Genomic DNA, 23,515 nt, shown 5'->3' on the forward strand with positions numbered 1-23,515 from the left:
TCCCCCGGCGTCAGTATGCCGCCCCGTACTCATCAATGATTCCAGCCATTGGGTGAAGAGGAAAGGTGATGTAGGGTGACTGATGAGTGGCCCAGTGTACAGAGGGGACAGCTTGTGCGACTCAGTTTTTAGACAAGGATGGCAGGCGTTTCGGCAGCCGCGGATCATCTGGCGGGCCGAGGGGACCGCACCTGCGGGTAACTGGTGGGAAAAGATGGCCGGTTGGTACCCATTACAGGCCTCAAAAGGACTGTATTCGGTGGAGGATGAGACATGCCTACTTTGCCTACAGGTGATGTGGCCATGTGTGTTGTTGGTCTGAAGTGAAACACCGCAGCTGTTGGTTTGTTCTCTTCACCTGGTCGTTGGCTTGTGGGTGCCGACAGAAAGCCTTCTACACACCTGAGATGAACTGGGGTCCCCGATCTGAGATGATGTCCTGGGGGAACCCATGGAGGTGAACCACGTGTTGGAGCACAAGGTCGGCACTTGTGGCAGAGGAAGGAAAGGCGGACAGGGCGACCAAGTGGACCACTTTGCAGAAGCAATCCACTATAGTTGGGATGGTGGTCATACCGTCGGCTTCTGGAAGACTGGTGATTAAGTCCAAGGCAAGGTGGGTCAATGGACGATGAGGAATAGGCAGGGGACTAACAGCCGGAGCGTTGGAGATGTTGCAGGCGTCCACGTAGGCCAGCACGTCCCTTGCCTACGACGGCCACCAGAACACCTGACGTATGAATGAGATGGTCCATTGATGTCCTGGATGGCCAGAATGGGCAGAGGAGTGGCCCCAGTGAAGGACCTAGGAGTGGCAGGTCTCTGGGATATACAGGCACCCTGGTGCTACTTTGGCTGGGCCAGTGTGTGACATCTGGGTGGCCCAGACCTGAGTCTCCAAGGACCACCGAAGAGGGCCTAGAATCCGATGGGACAGAACAATGGGTTTGTGCTCGGCAGAGTCAGGGGCTTGCTGTCGGGATAGGCCATTAGCTTTGATATGCCGGGAGCCTGGACAGTAGGGCAGGTGGAAGTTGAATTGTTCGAAGAACACTGCCCACCTCGCCTGGGGTGGATTGGGCTGTTTGGATGATTTGATTGAGGTGAGATTCGGTCCAGACTAGAAAGGGGGTGTCACAGCTGTGCAGCCAGTGCTGCCACTCTTTGAGCGCCCACTTGACTGCAAGCAACACAGTCCTGCACCCCATAATGCTGCTGCATCGGGGTGAATTTGCATGAGAAGAAGCAGCATGGGTGTAGTTTCTGGTAGCGATGTACGGATACCGGTATCTGGTATCGGCCTCAATACCACATTTTCTAAAGTACTCGTACTCGTTTAAAGTCCCCCGATACCGGGGACCAATACCACGGTCTGAGAAATGTCTATGTTTGAGCGGCGTGTAAGGGGTTAATCACAGGCCAAATCAGGATATTTGGACAAGCAGTGTTAACCCCATGTCGCTAATTAGCCTAACCTTCCTTTTTTAATACGCATGCAATCATTAATTCATGTAACAATTATTTGAAGCTTAATACAATTATACATTTCACATACAGTTTTGAAATTATTTAGCCTTTCATTTGCACGGAAAACTGAATAGAGGTATTCTGTAAGAAAAGATGTGAAAATAATTCAACTCTTATAAATGTAGATCAGATACTCGTTTATTTTCATGATGTTAAACCTTTAAAATTGTCTATTTTTGTTCATGTTATTTCATGTGAACGAAATTCACGTGTGCCGTCATAATGTACCCTGGGAGCATCTCCATAAAACGGATTTTCGATTCATATCATCAGGGTCATTATTCCGTCCTATTCAAATTTAATATTTTATGCGGCGGGGCACGAGGACAGACGAGTCATATGCAATGCTGGATAGATGGTCAACTTTTTGTGTTTGCAACTTTTTGTGTGTGTGTTTAATGCACAGACAGAATGTTTGGCTCGGTGACGTCAGCGGCTGCGCTCCTCTGACCGCGGCGGCGCGCATTTGTCCGCCGGCAGCGCGCAGCGGCGCTTCTCCGGCGCGCGGTCTCTGAAACTTCCCAAGAAAAAAAAAAAAAAAAAAAAACGGAGCACGGAGCTACAACGGGAGAAGCCGCCGGTTTCGCTGGACCCAGCCGGCGCGATGGAGCCCAACGCGTCCGCGCAACTCCGCGCCTCGCCCCGCGCCCGCCTGTCCGGATCCGGGGACGAGCTGATCATCACGTCGACCTTCGGGACTCTGCTGTCCGTGGTGTACGTCGTCGGGGTGTCGGGGAACGTTTACACCCTGGTGGTGATGTGCCACTCCATCCGCCTCGCCACCTCCATGTACATCTCCATCATAAACCTGGCGCTGGCCGACCTGCTCTACCTCTCCACCATCCCGTTCGTGGTGTGCACCTACTTTTTGAAGGACTGGTACTTCGGGGACGTGGGCTGTCGCATCCTTCTGAGTCTGGACCTCCTCACAATGCACGCCAGCATCTTCACCCTGACCGTCATGTGCACCGAGCGCTACCTGGCCGTCACAAAGCCCCTGGACACCGTCCACCGCTCCAAGAGCTACCGCAAGGCTCTGGCGTGGGGAGTTTGGATCCTGTCCGTGGTCCTGACTCTGCCCATGATGATCATGGTGAACCAGACTACCAAACCTGCAGAAGGAGGGGTGAAAAGGATCTGTGCACCCTCCTGGGGACCTCTGGCATATAAGATCTATTTAACTGTGCTTTTTGGGACCAGCATCATGGCTCCAGGACTCATCATAGGCTACCTGTACATGAGACTGGCGCGCACGTACTTGGAGTCGCAGAGGACCCCGGTAATTCGGGGGAGCAAGCGCAGCCCGAAGCAAAAGGTCCTCATCATGATCTTCACCATCGTGCTGGTGTTCTGGGCGTGCTTTCTGCCCTTCTGGATCTGGCAGCTGCTGCCCCTGTACCACAAGCCCTTGACGCTGGCGTCCAACACGCACACGTGCATCAACTACCTGGTGGCCAGCCTGACCTACAGCAACAGCTGCATCAACCCGTTCCTCTACACGCTGCTCACCAAGAACTACCGCGAGTACCTCAAGAACCGGCACAGAAGCTTCTACAGGTACACGTCGTCCTTCAAGAAGCGGCCGCCGAGCCTGTACTCGTGCGGGAAGTCGGCCTCGTCCAGCAACCAGTTCGAGTTCAACTCGGACACCCTGGTGATGGCTCAGCTCAGGGGTCAGTGATGAACAAAGTGCCGGCATCGTTCCAGGTAACCATCGGTTCATCTGGCCCTCCCGTTCTACCTAGGTTTGGCTTTTAAAGTAACTTTACTTTAAATTTTAATGTTTTTTTTGGGTTGAAAAAAAAAAGAATTTTGAAATTAGAAATGTTTATCAAATTTACCAAGACATAAATGTGATGTAATTAATTGTTAAGTGCAATTTAATTATGCAATGCTTGAAATGATTTCATTATGAAGATCCAATGTACATATTTTTCATGTAAATCCATCAGGCTTTTGGGGTGTTAGAGCTGTGTGCATCTGCATATGTTGTGGCTGTGAGGAATGCATGTTGCATGCCGTTTACCCCACCCCTGCCTTCCAACCCCATCCCAGACACATTATTCTGCTATTTATAGCCCAGATACATTATGCAAATGTTGTAAAAAAAAAAAAAATTATATTGAGATAGATAGATAGATAGATAGATAGATAGATAGATAGATAGATAGATAGATAGATAGATAGATAGATAGATAGATAGATAGATAGATAGTGTATTATTTAGTCATTCCCATCATGCACTTTTTCAGATGGTTGGTATGGATATTTTTAGACTACATGTGCGAGGAGATAAAAATAATACAAAGAGTGACAAAGTGTGAAGAAGCTACAGAAATCACATCCAGGCATTGAGAATTGGGATTTTGGTGTCATTCATCACAGCCACTATTCAACTGCGCTTGTCTCTGCCCCTCCCAATCCAGGTAACGTCTCATCGATGCCAAAGCTGCCATTCCCCACAAGGGCCGACTCGCCACCTGTCTCAGCTGGCCAACAATCACACATATCAACACCATGTTCTGTAACTGTGACATTTGTCAGCAGCAGCTCCGGTCGGATTGCACCATTTTTCTTTTTTCTTTTTCTCGCTACATGAAAGTAAGTCGCTGGAATCTACCTCATGCATTAATGCATAGCTCAGAAAGAAAAAAAAAATCGATGAGTCACAATGTCAAAAAGATTCCCAGAGATCATGCCAATGGGTCCAACTGTTGGGTCCCTGGTAACTTTAATAGTTCTGTGATGCAAAAGCCCCTCAGGGCCACCCCTACACCTTCTTACTTCTGGGTAAAATGGGTTTTATGGCAGGTCAGCGTCATGCAGTACATTTAAGTTTCCAGAATTTGTCAGACACCCTTATTCAGAATGATTTACAGTCAGTAGTTACAGGGACAGTCACCCCAGAGCAACTCAGGGTTAAGTGCCTTGCTGAGTGGGGTATTAATTGGGGCTTCAAGTGAGTTGCCCCCTAGGCTATGACCACCCTAGACTCCGTAGTACAATGCAGGTTTAGGCAGTTTTTCCTTGGAACTGCAAACATGCATTATGGCTCTAATTTTACTATTCTTAATGGTGAACTGGTGTAAGTGACATTAGTGGACACTCCTCTTATGTAGCAAAAATATAACCCTTCTGAAAATGAAAACTGCCCTCACCCTACAGTGGGGTGCCATTTTAAACCTGCAAGTCAATGGTTTGCATTTTAATCAGTTCTCTAATCAGTGCTTCAGAAGTCACTAATCATATTCATGTAAAGATTGCATCATCGTGCTTTTGGGAGAAAGTGGAGCATCTGGTCATCAGGTTATGGAACAAATACTTGGACCCATGCAGCTGGGGGGATGGCGCCATTGATTCAAATCTGGATCAAACCACAATAAGGATTCCCTGGACAAAACGGGAGTTTAGAACTAATCAAATGAAGAAAAGAGAAAACAGTTCTCTATTCATAACGTAAAGGAGCTGAAATTCTGTTGCCTCAGACCTGAGAATTCCGCCCGGTAATCCAAGATACAAAGTGCATTTCAGGACGCCCCGTTCTCCATGCCGCGAGACACAGACACTCCCATTTCATTAAGTCGGATTAGGCCGAAAAAAACTGGAAGATTTGATTCAGATCTCTAGAAGGAGTATTGCTTTACCCCGTTGTAAAAAAAAAAAAATAGATATATAAAAAATCAAATAACGTTGCACAACTGAGGGGTAAGGGGGGGGGGGTTGGTCCAGCAAAAACCATTCTCCCCGTCTCCTGTTTATCGGCTTCTTGAATGTCTGTGGAATGGAGTGATTCATACCCCTGGTGTGTGTTTGTTATCGTTGGGCACTGCAAATAGGCAGTTTAAGGAAATTCTAACAAACTCAATGACTTCAGTGTAAACACACTGCTGCTCTTTATCGCCGGCGGGGGAGGCTTGTGTTACGTGAGTTTAGTCCAGACTGGCCGTTTACATATGAGCCCCTGGAATGAAGAGACAGGATGGGGTTCGGAAAGCTGCAAAAAAAAAAAAAAAAACTTTTTCCATTCCTCAGTCATATTAATTACCAGCTCACAGCGACGTTTTTTTTTTTTCTTAAATTGGTTTGGTAAATGAGATTCCCAATTAGCGGATGGTAGCCGTTCCATTAAACAGCAATAGCCTGACATTTATCATACAGAGAATGGTACAGATTACACTACTATGGAGCGACAAAGGTCCTTGCTATTTTGTTCCGCCCTCATTAGGGAACAGTCACTCACATTTTTGGTATCTAGCCGTTTGCCAGTGTTCTCCCGTATCAGCCGTTATAGAGAAAATTAAAGGCGTTTCTGTTGGGCGACATCTTGATTAATCGAAAGCGACGGCATGTTGCAGTCAATGATGAAGATTTATTAGCGCGCCAGCCGTCCAACGTGCCTGTGTTGTGGCTGAAGGTGGTGGCAGACAGCCACGTTTTGTCTTCGCTCCTTAGACATAAACACAGAAGGAGCCCCACTGAGGCCTTGGGTTCAATTTCAAGCCTGTTTTATTGCTCGGTGAAGATCTGTGATCCGTATACACTTGTGATTGTACCTTGGAATAAAGGATTCAGTAGATGTTTCGAATTATTTAATAGGATTTCATAGATGAAAAATGACACCAGAATGTTTAACAGATTTGCTCAATGTTGTTGGTGTTACTTTATTTTTTGTACTGCTTCGTCCTTTTTTTTTACATAAATGTCAAGAGAACATTTCAGCACCATAGACTTTATAATTCATCAACTCTGCTTAATTAATTGTGTAACACACATGAAAAAAATCCTGCGCGTCAGTAAATTAGTACAGTGGAGACTACGATTATCTACTGAATGACCTACACCGAGGACAGTAGACTCAGAAACTAGCTTTCAGTGATCCTGCACTGGAATCTTACTGCTGGATCAGTTCAAAGCTAATTTCACCAGGCACTGCAATGGACGGGTGTCTCAGGCAGCTGGGCCTACATATTCATGAGCACTGGAAATCTTAATCCAGGCATAATGAATGTACGGTTGTCGGTGCTAATTAGTCGCATTAATGTCAACAAAACTGTAGGAAGCAATCAAGGAGAGGCTGCAAATCCCAGTGAAAGTACCATTTTCTCTTTTCTGAAAGCGGGTTGTTAGTGAAGCCATCTCGCTCTTTGGGCTGTGACATGGAAAGATACTTGAAATGCCCATCCTGGGCTTTGTGTAGATCTGTCCCTGTACTGTCCCTGTAACTACTTTTCTAAATCTTTTCAAAAATTCTTTGCCACGGTCACCTGAATATTGCAAAGAGGATTTGTGACAGTGGTCACCGTTAAAATGTAATGTGATGAACTGAACTTGAACAGAATGAAATAAAAGAGAACTCGTCTGTAATTGAATGGAATCCATTTGAAACTGAGCTTAATTGAACTGAACTGAAATACACTCAGCTAAACTGAACTAGATTCAAATGAACTGAATGAATTGATTGGAGTTTAACTGCACTGAATACTTACAATCTCTGTTGTTCGTTTTGTCATTGTTTTTCCTGTGTGATTGTAGCTACCAGATTTCTCAACTGCGGCCTGCAGGTCCCCACATTGAAGGTCAAGTTCAGGCACCACCAAGGTTAAGGACACATGGCATTAGTACATGACAGCCGGTTCCATCTTCACCACACATGGCGAGCTGGCGGACGAGAACGCGACTCACAAGACCAGGGGAGGAAATGGACTATTATGAAGCATCTGAAGCAGCATTTCTTGCCACTATAACATGTCATGTAGAATAAAATAGTGTTCGTTTTTTTTTCAAAATCTCTGGTAATCTTTTGTTACGTAAGAAAACTGTGAATGGGACACGGAGGCTGTCCACGTCAATGAGGCTAATTCAATATTTATGTAAATTACCCGATGCACAGCGGTTCAATTTGCAGACCGTGCTGTACAGGGAAAGTTGTTATGCAGCCTTAAAAAAAAAAAAAAACTCTCTAAGACTGTATGGCTTGAAAACAGCAGTTGATGCGATTATGAATGATGCTGAATGAAAACCTATTTCTGCTGTGCGTTGTGGGAAATCCAGAGAGCTAAGCCCATCCTCCCTACAGAGACTGCGCTGTGGGAAATTAGCATAAGATTGATTTACCATTCAAGTAATGATTCATTTAAAAAATAAGAAAAATACAGAGAAATGTTCTTTTGCAAAAGAAAATAAATAAGAAGGAGCCGTGAATAAATACCTGCCCCAACAACACATAACAGAATTTATAATCAGGGAGGCAGCATGCAGGCAGTACACAATGTGCTTTGTTCAAAAGAAAATGAAAGAGACTCTGGCTGCACACCAGACCACGTCTTCATTAATTCACTTGAATGCTGAGCAGCAGCCCAGTCATGTCCTCAGTTCATTCACATTTCATTTTTTTGTGTAGGATACTATTTAAAAAAAAATTTAATAGGTTAGATTGATAAATTGGAATTTTGAAAGAATGTTAAAAAAAAAAAAAAGCTAAACTATCAAACCTAATGTTGACAGTATAAAAAAATCAAACATTAATTTTGAATCCTTTTTTGATCATATGTAATATTATATAATAATAATCACCTCAGCATAAAGTTTTTTTTTTAATGGAACTCAATTTTAACTTTAACAAGGAAGAGGGCACAGGTAAATTATCTGAAAGGTGTGAGCCCACACCAAACTAATCAAGTGAAAAAGTTCTCTCTGTCTGATTAAAAGTCCAGAGAAGGTAGGAGTTCAGGAGTGGGTGAGAAAAGGCAAGGGGATGATGGCTCAGAAGGCAATAGACAGCTCCTGGCTCTGAAGTGAGAAGGAAGGTCATCCTTCAGGTTCACGGCTGAAGAAGTGATCCCAAAGGGAACCCGGGCGAACACAAAAGATGCTGGTTTTATTCTCTTCGCACATTTTTTTTTCGTGCATTCACTATATCTTCAATTTCCACAACGCTGCCCCTCTGGCTTCTTCGGAGCGTGTGAGCTTTCATTTCAGCCTGATATCCCCTGTTCACCTCTCCCATGCATGCTTTCATACTCACCTCTGCCAAGGCTATGCAGATCAGGCGAATGTGGGATGCTGACTGACAGTCTCATGTGCATTCTAATTACTGTGGTTATCTCCATGAACAGCAATTACCTCTGTGAAAGATCATTTTGCTGTGCATGATGGGTAATCAACACAACAGCACATGCACCTCATTGTGAAGTGCTGCCTGAACCTGCTACATAAAGCATTTCTGAAATAAGTTTCTCAAACATTCTAGTTCTCTCATGAGAGGGAAAAAAACCTGACTTCAGGGGGAAAAATCAAATATTGGGGGTCGGAAGATGAATTATGCATCTGGTAACTCCTGCATGAAATACCACAACCTGTCCTCCCTTTACATATGTCACTAGATGAAAAAATATTTGGATGACATGACTAGAAAGTGGAGAGAAAGGTACCAGTTGGCTCTCAAGGAAGTGGTGCCACACAACAAATCAGGTTCTTTTTTTTCCTTACATGAATCATATCGGGGGCGACTTATTATAAAGCATCGTCTTTTGTTGCAGCAGTCCTTGATATAAATGGAAAAATGGCAGCTATTATCCACTCTGGAGTGGCTTTCCTAAAAGCTGAATAAACTGTTCTCTCTATATATATATATATAGAGAGAGAGAGAGAGATACATATATATATATACATATATATATGTGTGTGTGTGTGTGTGTGTGTGTATGTATGTATATATATATATATATATATATATATATATATATATATATATTTTTTTTTTTTTTTTTTACACACACACATACTATTACGAATAATGGCAGGGGAAAAAAGTTTTATTCAGCATGCTTCAACTGGAGGTCAGCCCACGTGGATTAAATGATGGACTATTTTAGCTCGTCAGAGGAGGCCATTATTGACCTCACAGGGCCTGGGTTATGCGTGCTAATGCATCTGTAGGTATCTAGTGTTCAGCCAGGCGCTTATATGTGATCAGCAGGCCGCTGAACCGACTGATTTGTTGACGTACAGTCTGGAGACGGGAATGCTTTAAGTGCTTTCACACCTAGCGACACCTGCGAACCCAACTATAATGGAATTCTAATGGTGGTCTCAGGATGGTTCCTCGACCTTATAAATAGTGTCTTTATGTACCAGCAGTGCTCTCTGGGTCAAATTGTCCCGGAGGAAACATTACAACATATGGAAGAACGTGCAGACCTCCTGCAGCACTAACCGTTGTACATCAAGCTGATAAACTGAAATGAAGAGCCAGACTGAGACAGAATGAGAGCACGGTCATTTCAGCCATTACTTTCTGATGTGTGGCTTGGCTAAAGCTTTTTTTTTTTTCAGTTTAATTCAGTTTAATTTATTCTGACAGCAACTGCCAACAGAATTGCTTGCTAATGGTGCCCTGGGTCTCTCTCACGGCCAGAGCCAGTGGTGATCCAGCTTGAACTGGGCGTCTGGGCACGCCCTGTTGAAGTACTGTGATCATCTCTCTCTTGTCATCCCTCCACCGATTACTTGACATTGTGCATGTGTTTCCCAGCATATGTAAGCCCGCTTCATGTGTGTGTGTGAGGGAGAGACAGAGACAGAGTGAAAGTGAATGTGTGTCTTGGTCCTTGTGTATTTTTCCTTTGTTTATTGCATGTGGAAGTGAACACCATGCAATTGTGCCTCTTGCATCTGAGGCACGTTACACCATGACAAAATGATCTTGGTTCCCTAAGTTTCTGCAAGTTCCCTCAAGCTACCTGCCTGTATGGTTCCTTACAGGAAATTTGATGTGGTCAACGAAGCTTTTCCTTCTTCAAAACATTCAAAAATGTACCTTGTTCTCATTTACAACACATTGTGCAGTCAGGTGTTCTCCTTAAAAGAGCAATTTTTTTTGGAAATGAGGCAAGAAGGCTGGCGGCTGATGGATGGGGAGACAAGCTGCAAAGGGACACGCTGAACTAACACACACACAGATCACCACACAGTACATGCACACACACATCCTGGTGGGATTTGCCAAGATGAAAACAGTCCAACTGCAAAGAGCAAACAGAAAGTTGTGTTTTATTGATTACACACAAGTTGACGGCGAACTTCCATATCCCACAAGAGCCTTCAGACTGATCACCCCGCGACTTATCCTGTGGCTCAGGTGTGCCTGGGAGCCTCTTGTGACATTTTGTTTCTTCTCCTGTGGCACCTGTTGCCTCTGTTTGCTTCATAGCGCTTCTCCTAGAATGATAGAGGTGCTAACAGGTGTTACTTTCAAGAGGAAAATTGAACATTCGGTTTGATATAATCAGTTGAAAACGATGATTTGCAACAAACTGCAATGCAACTACTAAATTGGCAGGCTTTTACATCCACAATGTGGGAAGGATAAATTCCGAAAGTCCTTGCAGCTGACCACACAAACGCAGGCATCCAATATACCACAGTGTGTTTTCTAATGTGCAATATTTGTGCACATAAGACACTCTCTCTCTCATTCATTGCTGTAAATGATCTGGACTTAAGCTCGCCATACACATAAAAATCCAGTTATTTAGAATATTTGAGTTCAGTTACATTAAAGCCAATCTGGAAAGACAACTCATTTAAATGAAAGCCGCTTCTACAGTTATAGAGTTGATGACCTAGATAAGATAATGATTTAGACCTGGGCGTGACCCTGGGCTTTACAGGGGGTGCTAATTCCACCGGTGTGACCGGGGCCCAATATCACCAGGCTGTGCCATGGATGGGCAGAGATGTAGCCCAAGGGTCCTGTGTATCCTGTTTCCCCATCGGCCGGGAGGATTGTATTGTCTGTCTTTGTGGCATACAGGAGTGTGCATAGTCACAGGGCGACTTGTCTGCCCATGATAAAGGTGGAGGGGATCAATTCTTCCAAAGCGTAGGACTGGGGGCTGGGGGGTTGTCACAAGAGGGCAGCAGGGAGCTGCAGAGGCATGTACCTCAGTACATCGCGTGCATCGCGTGGTGGCTTCTTTGATTTTGATTTAACATTCTGAAAAAAGCTCTTATTGTCAGTAAGTCATTATAAGTTCATCATTCAAACAGCCATGAACACACAACATCTCAAAATGTCATCAGCAGACTTGCATCAAGACACAGAACAACTGGAAGAGTTAATGACAGACCCAGGAGTGGAGCCCCACGAGTGACAGACCACAATGATGACCAGTACCTAGGGACCTAAGGTCCATATAGGTCGTATATTGAAATATATTTACCAATGTATTGCAATACAAATTCTAGTATATAGCAACATACGTTTGTTTCGTAAGAGTCCTGATGAACTGTTCCTTTTCCCTATCCTTGGTATGCATCGTTGCATTCCCCTCTCCGTCCTGACACTGTGCTTTCTGGACTTGTATTTGAGAACCGATACAGGGCAAAATCTGCTATTTGCATTGGTACAGAAATGTATGGAAATATTTCTTGCTGGCTGTGCCAACGCACATGACAAGCGAAACACAGAACAAAGCAAAAACATTCCTCAATTTCGGTCTAGGAAGGTTTCAAGGGACAGAAGTCAGTCCTCTGTGCTTCTGTCAATGGACGTTAACCAAGAGCTTTTCTTGGTTCACATTATAAATTACATTAAGCCTATGTCTTGAGAATGTGCTGGATACAGGGTAATTTATTCATTACTCTTGAAACATTTTCTTTTGCATTAACATTTATGATGTTTGGCACAGAGACGTATGTAAGTGCTTTGAAGCTGTTCCAACATCTAGTGGAATTCCACCATGTCAGAGCCAGAGAGAGGACTCTGGATGTATGTCTTCCTATTTCCACAAGACATGGTGGGAGCTGTCGGTCAGTGTTGGAGGATCAGAGGGATGGCGGTGCAGTGAGGGGCATGATAAGAGTTGAGGTATGTGGCCACTGGTCTGTCTGGTTTTCTAGCTCATGAAAGCTGTGTTTTATAATCTGAAGGCTTCTGCTGAGCCAGCAATCGTCGGGCCCTTTTGAACTTTACTCATTCAGAAACATAGCAGCTTGTTTAACAGTCTCTTTATTTATTTAGTTTAAATAGCCCTGCAATCAATTGAAATCATGGCCAGCTTGGATAATTTGAAGATCTCGGATGTCTAGCCAGACGAACTCCAGAAGCAGCAGAAGGGGCAAAAGTTTAAAAAGTTGGCGTTCTCTTCAAATTTTTTCCAAGTCATTTTAATGACCTCTGACACATTAATAAAAGACTAAATTTGACTGGACGTTTGGGGTCAAAAGACCCTGTCCCCACAGTCGAGGTGCAGACTATGAGAAGCGTGCAAGAGATAATTAACCCAGGCGATTAACCCAGAGCTGACAACAAAGCTGCTGAACTTCATAAACTTTGTTTGAACCCAGAGACATCAACTCACACTTTTTATATTGAGAGGATTACAGAAACCTTTTTTTTAACTATTTTATTTTATCTACAGGGCAGTGGTGGCCTAGCGGTTAAGAGAGTGGCCCCATAATCAGAAGGTTGCCGGTGCCACTGAGCAAAGCACCGACCCAACACACTTCCCCCCCGGGCACCTTTCATGGTCGCCCACTGCTCACTAAGGGTGATGGGTCAAAATCAGAAGACACATTTCGTTGTGTCACCATGTACTTTGCGGTGTATCACTTTCACTTACTTTTATTTAAATCTTTCTCATTAATTAACACTTTAAATCACTGCAGCAGAACGTGGCTATGATTCTGCCAGTCTGATGTTGGGTGGTTTGATCTGGAGAAAATGTCCCGGATTTCCAACCAGCCACGTTGGTCCAACTGAAAACAAGCCACTGTGTAAAAACAGGGCCTATTGGGTTTCATTTTGGATTGTTTTATGTAAGAGTCACGTTTTTATGAGCCTGGTTCTGACTGGGGTCAATACTATCTAAATAATGTCAAAATGAAATTCCTATTTTATTATGATGATCTAATTTGAAGTGATATTTGCATTCAATAAATGTCAATTTTGGTTTTAATCCCTGTCAGCAAACGCTGGACGGCCCTCGGCACATCTGGATACCCGTTGCAGTCTCACATTTCTGCACAAAGATGTTTTGGAGAGTGGATTTTCCGCTACTGCCTTGGTGAGCCGGGCTGGAAGGAGGGGGGACTGAGAAGAAGAGGATGATGTATGCTGTCCTGTCATGACTGACCCTGGAGAAAGAAGGTTCAAATTAGGCCTGTACACTGAACAGGAGAGACTCTTGCAAACAGTGGACTTCCCCCAGATATTTACTGATGTTCTGTAGGACGTTTCTGGAACATCATTTTGTATGTCAAATACAGGCCATAACATTATAATGGGAACACTGGAAAGACTTCATGAGGGAACAGCAATGACCTGACCCTGGTTGACCATTTGATAGTCTTGAGTTGTCCTGAATAACACCCGGGGTCGAAGATGAAACACGCTGAAATATAAGCATCATTGAGAAGGGACATTTAGGCAACATCAAGGGGGCTTTATTTGTTTTGTTGGGACAGGACAATGACGATATTGTAGTCACCAGTCAGGGGCACTGAGCCGAAGGGCTTTATATTTGTGTGGATTAGAGACAGTCTCCTTTGTCAACTCTCCAGGGTTTATTTTTTGCGCCATTACTTCAATTACCGCCACACTTCAGAAAGTGAAAAGATTTCAAATGATGAAAGAAGTTTCTGCAAATTATCTTGCAGTGTTTGGACTAATCAGGTTACAGAGCGATCAAAGTAGCATCATTAGCTGCACATATTGTGCCTCCTGTGCCAATCTGAAGTAGAGGCCGTTTAAAATGAACAGCAAATGAAATGAAGTGGCATGCTGAGCACATGAGAATGGGAGAAGAAAATGCATGAAAGAAAGCAACAAAAAAATGAAGGGATAAATAAGACACACTGGAAGCTGACCTGTCTTTGATGTTGAGATGAAACACAACTCCGGGGAACCTCTAGACTCGGGAGAGGCGAACTCGGGTCCACCTGATGATTTTAGAATATTCTTCCTTTCTTTTTCTCTCTCCTTTTTTGACAACAGACCCTGTCTGGCGGAGTACCCCGGTCAAGAAAGGGAGCCTAGACGAATGACAAGAAGAGGAGATGAGTGGACAGTGCTTGTCAAGCTAGTAAATCCTCGCTATATAAAGCCCAGAACCAAAACAGCAGCAATCATTTTCTGGAAACAAGTGAGATTCTGACAGGTGTGGGACCTTTTTTCGTCTTGGTCTTGAAGAAAAGGCCATTTCGCCCTCCGTTGTGGTTTTGCACAGGCGCTTGTCAACATGTCAACGGATGGAGGCCGTTCAGCGATACGAGCCCCCGAGTCAGTCGGCAGTTCTACGTTGCGACAACCTCCGGGAGCCCTGTCATCTCCATTATCCCACCATGCCTCATCTTCCTAGCCACAGGCCATCACACAGTGTAATCAAGACACAGCTTTGAACTGTTTTTTTTCATTCACAAAGGCCACAACTAAAGACCTTAAGCAGAACTTTTCTCAGAGAGCAAAAACAAGTCATTAAAAACATTTTGGTGAGTCAATGTGCAGACAAAAAAATTTGCCTGTTGTTGCTAAGATCCAGATTTGCATGCAGACAAAAGCCCAACTTCCTGATTTCCTTAATGCATTTGACTAGAACTAAAGCTGGAATAGTATAATTGTTTTTTCCATTATTGTACAAATGCGCATACTAGTTTCTTACAGCATTTAAACAAAATATATTGGCTGTCCACTTATATATTGTAGTGACATTCCAATATAATTAATTAAGATGGAATCATTTGACATACCACACTTTAAGTATGGTTGTCTACAGAAAGGTATATCATATATTATATTATATTATATTATATTATATTATATTATATTATATTATATTATATTATGCATCACACATTGTCAGACTCAGATATTAGACTCAATTTGAGACTTTTATAACATTACTGGGGTAAATGCACATGATAAGTGCAAATTTGGACACATTTTCCATCTTTCACTGGCTTTCTTCAGGGTGCTATCACTCCAGGTGTTTGTATCATGTATATTTTACCTGATTCCTGAAAACATCTCTATAATACATTACATTATGTGTTAATAATACATACATGTACAATATGTTGAGAATACAATGAATACGTAACAAGTCCCTGGTGAAAAGCGTGCATTTTATTGCAGCACATGAGGGGATGCTGGGGGACAGGATTATCCACAAATGAGACTTTGCAAAGTTGATACTTTGGACACTTGTGCTGATACTGATAGAAAATGCAATTATCATTCAACTTCACTGAAGAAAAAACCCGTTGGAGTGATGCATATACATTCAAAAGTGAATCTTAATCAAAATGGGTCCCAGATGGGCATCTTATAATAAGAAATTATGCTGTTTCATCATTGTTTATCGCCCTGAGAATATTAATCGTTTGTTTGTTTCAGTCACTATAATGAAAAATTACATTTGACACTCCTGATTAAAAATGTGCAGGGGAAAAATATATTTTTATAAAACCGTAAATGAAGGACGTGCATAATTTTAGTAACTGCAGAAGTGCAGGAAAGTAGAGGCTGTTGTGTGCTGCCCCCTAACGTTCATTTAAGGAATCTTTATAAAGAACAATTGGTGAGAATTCATTTACATTTACATTTACATTTACATTTACGGCATTTGGCAGACGCCCTTATCCAGAGCGACTTACAACATGCTTAAGTTACCATCCTTTAATTATTCCTTTAATAAAAGGTAGAAAATGCTGCAAATTCATTTTATGAAATGTGAACTAAATTAAATTATAATTAAAATCTGAGTAATGTTCATAAATTTGTATTGTATTGTGTATACATCATCAAGTATTCAGCATGCCTTCTCATCTAAGGGTTTCTCAATTTCTGAAGCTGCTTACTCATGAAGCTGCTTACTATAATGACAACAGCACATGAAAGCAGTCCGGAAGATAAATATAGGTGAATTTGATAAATCAAACATATGCCAAATAAATAAGTATGTTTCAGATGTTTATGCCATCTTATGTAACAAAAACCTCTGTTTGATCCAACGTTGATCCAAATATTGATTTACCTAAACTCCTAAACCGTCAATTACTGAATTTCTTTATTTTTATGAAACAATGGTATTATGTGTGTAGAGAAAGAGACTCCGTTGTCCTATAGTTCTCTGAGCAGCAACAAAATAGATAGATAGATAGATAGATAGATAGATAGATAGATAGATAGATAGATAGATAGATAGATAGATAGATAGATAGATAGATAGATAGATAGATAGATAGATAGATAGATAGATAGATAGATAGATAGATAGATAGATAGATAGATAGATAGATAGAACAACATCAAAACACCAGTTGTGTCTAATGGGCTCTGCAGCTAAAGAGGAAAAATAACATCTTATAATTCTGCATAGGTTTAATCAACCAATCTTATTCTTTCACCATCATTAAATAGCAGAAGCGTAACGTACAAAAAGTGCCTTTAAAAGCATAAAAGCATTTCAGCCGCTTTCTCTCCTCACACCATCTTTGCCTTCTGTAAGATTAATGGGAAGTGGAAAATGTGTGGGCTGAAGTAAAGCCAGATTATTCTACTGCATGTGTGTGTGTGTGTGTGTGTGTGTGTGTGTGTGCAATACTTCCAGAAAAGTGAGATGATTCCAGGAGTGTGTCAGTGAAGCTGTGTCCCCTGTCCAGCAGCGGTATGTGACACCGTACACACCACTTTGTTTACACCTCAGTCACACAAGAACAGGTTGTATCGTGCATGTGACAGTGACATGTAATTCCAAGGTTTTAAACAGAGACGAGACAGATTGTGGAATGTATTTTGTGGATGCAGATTTTTTAATGCCTGAAGTTAAAAGCATGCAAAAATCAACCACAGTGCAATTAATTGCCATGTTGTGCTGATCAAACAATATGCCAGGAAATCACAGAACTGAGCCAGCATTTGCTTTCATGGTGTACTGTCTGCAGGCAGGCTGACAATAACAAATTAGTTCAATTTCACAAAATAAATTATGAAAGAATAATGCAATTGCATTAAATATTTTGAATAGCTGCTTGCATATGCCTAAAGAAATTTCATTTCACTAAAACCTCTGCTGATTCAAATAACAGAACACTTTGAGGCTCATAAATAATAACAGGAATGAAACGATAAAAACATAAATTGTGCACTGGCCTTTGCAGGCTTGTACGTTCACAAATAATCAGGAAAACCATAAATTGTCCACCGGCCTTTGAAGGTTTGTACTCTGTACTTGGGCCAACAGAATGCACAGAAGCCAGAAAAAGACATAAACATTATTTTGAAGGGTGAGACATGTTGTTGGACAAAATTCTGAAAAGTATATCTGTAGTTATGACTATAGATGTCTCAGATATTCAGAAGATTAATAGTGATTTGGTGCATTTAATCACTTCTTAGTCACAAAACTCATCATGCAGGTTATATTTCTACAAGTAAGTTATTTCTACAATTTACTCCTCATTGTCTTTTATTTTATTTTTTTTATCCGACGTGTTATTGGTTGGGGACTTTTATTTTAACACAATGCTAATGGGAAGTGCTAACGCGTTGCCAAGCAACGTTACCAAACAGATCACTTCGGAAACCACGTCACGTCAGAGGTAAGCAGCTTTTGACGTAATCTGGAAAATAAATGCATTTTGGTTCACTTTATGAAACACGTTGTTTAATTGTAGAAGAGACTTTTAAAGCTTTACCAACACTTAAGTCAGCTCTAATGTTAATGGAATACTACCACAACACACATACACTGAATTTGATCTGTCCACCTGGTCTTGTTGGATGCCATCAATGCACCTGTAATACTGCTTTTAGAAATCTGCTTTTGTGTGAGTGTAGAATGTGTGCCGGGCGGACAAGTGAAGGGCTGGGCTGTGTGACCTGGTGGGGTTTCAGCCCAGCTAGAGATCTTCTCAACGCTGGTGAGACTCTTTTAACCGATCAGACCTTTTTTTCTCGGAACAATTTGTCGGCATGACTCTGCTTTCTTTATTGAACACCCCCAGCAGAACCAGTGAGATGGGAGGGGGAGGTGAATGTTCTGCTGATTGGCAGTTCTGACCCCAGGCACATCCTGAAGACCATTGCTGACCTGAAGAGCAAAAACACTCTGCATGTGAGTGACCACAACAACGGCGTTTATTTCACTTTGTACTTATACAGCTTTCTGAGCTATTTCAGAGGCAAAAATTAAAGTCATGCCTTCTGTATGCATAAATGTGTTCTGCTGACCTCTGGTGTTGAACATTGGAGATCAGGGGACACATGAAAATATCACAGTGAATGGAGTGCTATAAATAAACTCACAATTAAGAGAGAAGTTGAATTCGGTACAGAGAACACAGTCATTCTGGACTTCTGTGCCTTCGATGCCAGTCAGTTTCAGGACACAAGTTTGTTTGATCCATAACCTCTAATATTAATCGTAGATGCACGACCCTGCACATTTGCATCTGAAAATGAAAAGAAACTGCACTGAAGCCATTGGAGGCAATTAATTTCAGATTGTCTACAGACAGTGTCGGTATAGTTTGATTCATGGCATCATTAGGCACACTTTCAGTCACCAGTGATTTCGATTGGCTCAAGATTCATTGTTTTATTTCATCAAGTGAAAGTGTTTCTGCCCTTCTTTTTATATTCACATGCATAGATTTATGCTTGTCTTGGGCATGTAAATGTTCCGCAGATCCATGCTTTTTATCTCTCTATCTCCTCCCCGCAGGTGTGGGTTATTGAAAACAGTATGGAGGTCATAGCACGACAACTACTTCTGCTCTTTCTGTCTCTTACTCCACCCGGCACCATGGGGCTGCACGGTCAGTACGTACATCACAATCCAATGCAAATCCACCACGTTCCTTAAGATGCCAGCTTAAGGACGTAACAAAAACCTCTGTTTGATCCAACGTTGATCAAATATTGATTTACCTGAACTGCCAGAATTTCCTTGTTTTAATGAAACAATGGTATTATGTGTGTAGAGACAGAGAGAGAGACTCCGTTGTCCTATAGTTCTCTGAGCAGCAACACAATATTGTTCTCCATCTGTTGCTTTTAGGAGATCATTCAATAGTTTACAGAATTGGGGGAGACCAACACCCAGTTCTTGTAATTCATCTCTGCAAACATCAAAATCTTAATGGATTAGGGGAAATTCAGCATTTATTCCTTGTTTATGTTTAATAAAACATTTATGCAGTTTTTCGCCCTGTATGGTCTCATGGTATGTGTGTGTGTGTGCGTGGTCATACAGAAAAAGTCGAAGTCTTCCTGGAGGTGTTCGGGAACTCAGAAATCCGCTGCCAGACAGAGGAATGCATTAAGCTCGCAGCCTCACATCTCACCCTGTCTGTCACAGACTCGCTGGACACACACATTCACCCCTGCCTCGACACAAGCCTCCTCAAGGTGAAACACTTTGTGTTTGTCATGCAACCTGATGTGTCAATCATGTGCCGCTCTGTGAATGGTGCGGCAGTGGCAGTGAGATTTAACCGAGTTTCTCTCAGTTTAAGGAGAGGGATCAGCTGGTGTGGATTTTCCAGCAGTGGCTGCATCCACCTTCTAACAGCCCGTCTATGAACAAGGCGTGGGACAGCCGTGTGCGGCAGTACCTGGGCACTCGCTATGACTCCAGACATGGCTGCTACAACTGGGACCTTGCCATGAAGCTTCACCAAAAAGGGGTTTGTCTGTTCTTCTAGCAATAGTGGAAAACCGTTTCATGACAAGTGGAAAAACTTCCAAATTCCATCGAGAATTTTATCAAGAAAACAAATATATTGCATTTAGACTGGACAAAGTTCTGTGGACACAGAATGAAACGTGTCTACATTAAAGTCCAGTTGCCGTGACTCAACCTTCAGACATTTAGACTGGACATTGTCCAGTCTTCACCCTTTTGGCAATGAAGTTATTCCTAGTACAAATCGAATACAATTATAAAATAAAAAAATTTCTTGTGACTCAGTATTGGGGATGTTTTGGAAATCACCATCTGCAAACTTCATCAATCTGGTCTGGAGCAAACTGCCTAGAAAAATGGGCCAAACCACATTGGAAAACAATGTGATCCTGAATAAATCGATTACAGCCTTTTTCGGAATTGCAATTTTGCAATTTAAGGCGGAATGAGGTTTTTGTTCCACTGCATGTGGTTTGTTCTAACAAACCTCTTGGCATTTCAAACCATAACAATGGAAAACGGTGGCTCCTGTTTTCACAGAGATCAAGTTCACTTGCCCAGACTAGTTAGTCTGTGTAGTTTTCATGGAGTCTATGGTTGTCACTCACATTTCAGTGAAATATTTGGTGCTGGCTCATTGTAAGTTGTGTATAAAAAGATGTTTTCCACTGCCAATTCTTTTAAATTCAGTGTGGAGTTATAAACAAGCACCAGTATGACAAATGGAGGGATGGAGGCGTGGCTTTTGAGATGAGGGAGGGGCTCTATCAAAAAGCAAATCCGAGTTTGCTCTCCAGCCGCGCAATTTTCCATGTAAGTGATTTTATGTTATACTTTCTGTTAGCGATGTATGTGTATCACAACCCAGCTCAAGTATTCAAGCTCTCGTCACTGCCATTTGGTAGGACTGCATCCTGCAAAACAGGAAACAGGCCAAAGCCTCTTGCTTTTATTTAAACATTTACTGCACTCTTTCCAGCAATTTTTGGAAATAACTTGTGTTCCAAGTCTGCCAGCACCTTTTCAAGCATGCATAGACAATTACATTAACTAGTAGTAAATAACGTGTTATTATATACTATAAAATATTGAATTAAGTTAGTTGCATTTTCTTTTTTTTCAATCTGAGGGTTGGTCTAAATTTACATTTACATTTACGGCATTTATCCAGAGCGACTTACAATCAGTAGTTACAGGGACAGTCCCCCAAGACACTCAGGGTTAAGTGTCTTGCTCAGGGACACAATGGTAGTAAGTGGGATTTGGCGAGTGTGTTACCCTCTAGGCTACTACCACCCACACTTCAGGCCCGTATTGTGGTTTTAAAGTTTGAAAGAGCTGAGAGTGGAACACAGACAATGGTTAAGCAGGCTCCTACTGAACAAGTTTGTCTGTGTGTCAGAGAGGTGACAGGATGGCATTGAAGGGGTACTGGGGTGACATTGTCACTGGGCCATACATCTGTTTTGGTATTGAGACAGATGACAAAGAGCTACGGAAAAAGCAGAATGGCATCCATGTAAAGGTAAGGGGTGGGGGGTAAAGAGTAAAAGGTTGTACCATTTGGACAGTTGTCTAACCATGTTCCCCCCTGTCCCACTGTCAGACAGCCCAGGACATCTCCTTTGCCAACATACAGGGACTCTTCCAGTCTCTTACCTGCAGATGGAGCTCTAGGCCAGGTTCTCCACAGGAAAGTGATGAAAGTGCTTCATCGAAACAATCCAATCAGACGTCTGGCTGTCTGTCACTTTTAGACTCTTCAGCCAATAGTGAAACACAAGAAACAGATTCACATGAGGACATCAGGACTGCTAACGAGAGTCCAGAGTCCCAGTCCAAATCAGAGAAATTACTTCACCAAGGTAAATGAATACACAAGTTCAGATTTACGGTCATATAAAATGTTGAAACCATACTCCTCTTCACACCCCTCTCCTTTTGCAGAGCTCATGAATGTGAGTGGAGTGCAAGTTTCCTTTCTGCCTATGGACTCGCTGTCCAAACTTTCAGAAAAGGAGAAATATTCTGGGTTCTTCCACATCATATACTGCTCAGCCAGGTGCTGGACACAGACTGCACACAAATGCCTTTAAGATGTTACTTTTTTGGAACTGAATTGTCTTCCTGTGTCCTTTGCATAGTAAATCTAATGCAGCATTTATGTTTCCGTTCTTAGCATGGTGGCTCACTTACAGCCCACACTGAAGCAGATTGCTGCACCAGAGGCTGTGCTTGTTGTGGAATTGGCCAAGTGAGTCCTGCTGAAGCAAATCCACACTGACACACATAGTCAGAAATATAAATTTGGCATGTGAAACACTCCACTCATATTTCAACATTGCATTGTATTTAAAAATAATCATGTTTATGTATCAGGTACCTTCTGGACTTGTCAAAAGAGCAGGAAGCAGGCTTCGCAGAGAGGGTTACAGAAATTGCAAAGGAGGCTGGATTTATACTGGCGCAGGAAGACCAAAATAATGTGCATGCCATCTTCAATCTGCAGAAGCAGTGAACACATTTCATCCCAGGACAGTCAGCCGTCACTCAACATCAGTTACATGCATACAAATGCACAGACAAATGCACATAGTCTTGTAGTCTGGTTTACTGGTTGTATAAAATATATGGTCTGTTTCTGGACATTCTGCAATTCACTGGGATACACGACATGTTAATTATGCATAATAAACTAAATACATATGTACACAGGACATTTTGTTGACTTATTTTGTGGCCCATTTACAAATCTGTTCTGAAGGTCTGTGCTTGTTTTTCTTGTAAAATTACCCAGTATTCGGCCATATTGTATGTTTATTTGTAGTACGTAGAGTAATAATAATGAGTTTATATTTCATTTCCACTTATAATTGTTTTCCAGTTTCCCCCAGTTTTATCTTTGCTGATGTATCGAAGCTTTGTGTTTTTGTACTGCAGCAAGTGTATGATGATGTATGTCACAATAAAAATAACTATATTTAATCATATGAAATAGGAAAATTACAAATCACTGCACTACATGTTGTTTTCTGGTGTTAAAAGGAATGTGTAAGAGTAAAAAGACTCCACTAATATCAATACAATAAATTTGATTGAATAATACGTTCAACCAAATCTCATCAAGTAAAGAAATGTTTAAGTGAAAAGTGAAAGAAAGTGATTGTCATTGTGGAACACTGCAGCACAGCACACGGTGACACAACGAAATGCATCCTCTGCTTTTAACCCATGACCCTTAGTGAGCAGTGGGCAGCCATTGAAAGGCGCTCCTAGGCCGTTCGGTATTTGAACCGGCA

At 42.2% G+C, this 23,515-nt stretch overlaps 2 protein-coding genes across 4 annotated transcripts; both read left to right on the forward strand.

The window, feature by feature from the left end:
- Positions 1-2,081: 2,081 nt before the first annotated feature.
- On the forward strand, positions 2,082-7,313 carry LOC114784372 (urotensin-2 receptor). Of its 2 annotated transcripts, none has more exons than XM_028969716.1 (3): positions 2,082-3,272; positions 3,954-4,128; positions 7,060-7,313. In XM_028969716.1, exon 1 carries the CDS (start codon positions 2,132-2,134, stop codon positions 3,206-3,208), a length of 1,077 nt encoding a protein of 358 aa, XP_028825549.1. In that variant the 5' UTR covers positions 2,082-2,131; the 3' UTR covers positions 3,209-3,272; positions 3,954-4,128; positions 7,060-7,313. The 2 variants fall into 2 exon arrangements, with proteins under 2 accessions (XP_028825549.1, XP_028825548.1); XM_028969715.1 differs by having other exon boundaries at positions 2,082-3,234.
- A 10,775-nt stretch (positions 7,314-18,088) lies between these two features.
- dnaaf3l (dynein axonemal assembly factor 3 like) lies at positions 18,089-23,193 on the forward strand. 2 transcript variants are annotated; one of them, XM_028969947.1, is made up of 12 exons: positions 18,089-18,129; positions 18,368-18,450; positions 18,535-18,644; positions 19,254-19,347; positions 19,785-19,939; positions 20,041-20,217; positions 20,907-21,029; positions 21,619-21,741; positions 21,823-22,081; positions 22,164-22,278; positions 22,396-22,470; positions 22,596-23,193. In XM_028969947.1, the coding sequence occupies exons 2-12, from the start codon at positions 18,369-18,371 to the stop codon at positions 22,732-22,734; spliced, it is 1,452 nt and encodes a 483-aa protein (XP_028825780.1). In that variant the 5' UTR covers positions 18,089-18,129; position 18,368; the 3' UTR covers positions 22,735-23,193. The 2 variants fall into 2 exon arrangements, with proteins under 2 accessions (XP_028825780.1, XP_028825779.1); XM_028969946.1 differs by lacking the exon at positions 18,089-18,129 and having other exon boundaries at positions 18,141-18,450.
- The last annotated feature ends 322 nt before the right edge of the window (positions 23,194-23,515 follow it).

This window comes from Denticeps clupeoides, chromosome 2, assembly GCF_900700375.1.
Source record: "Denticeps clupeoides chromosome 2, fDenClu1.1, whole genome shotgun sequence".
Classification (NCBI taxonomy): domain Eukaryota; kingdom Metazoa; phylum Chordata; class Actinopteri; order Clupeiformes; family Denticipitidae; genus Denticeps; species Denticeps clupeoides.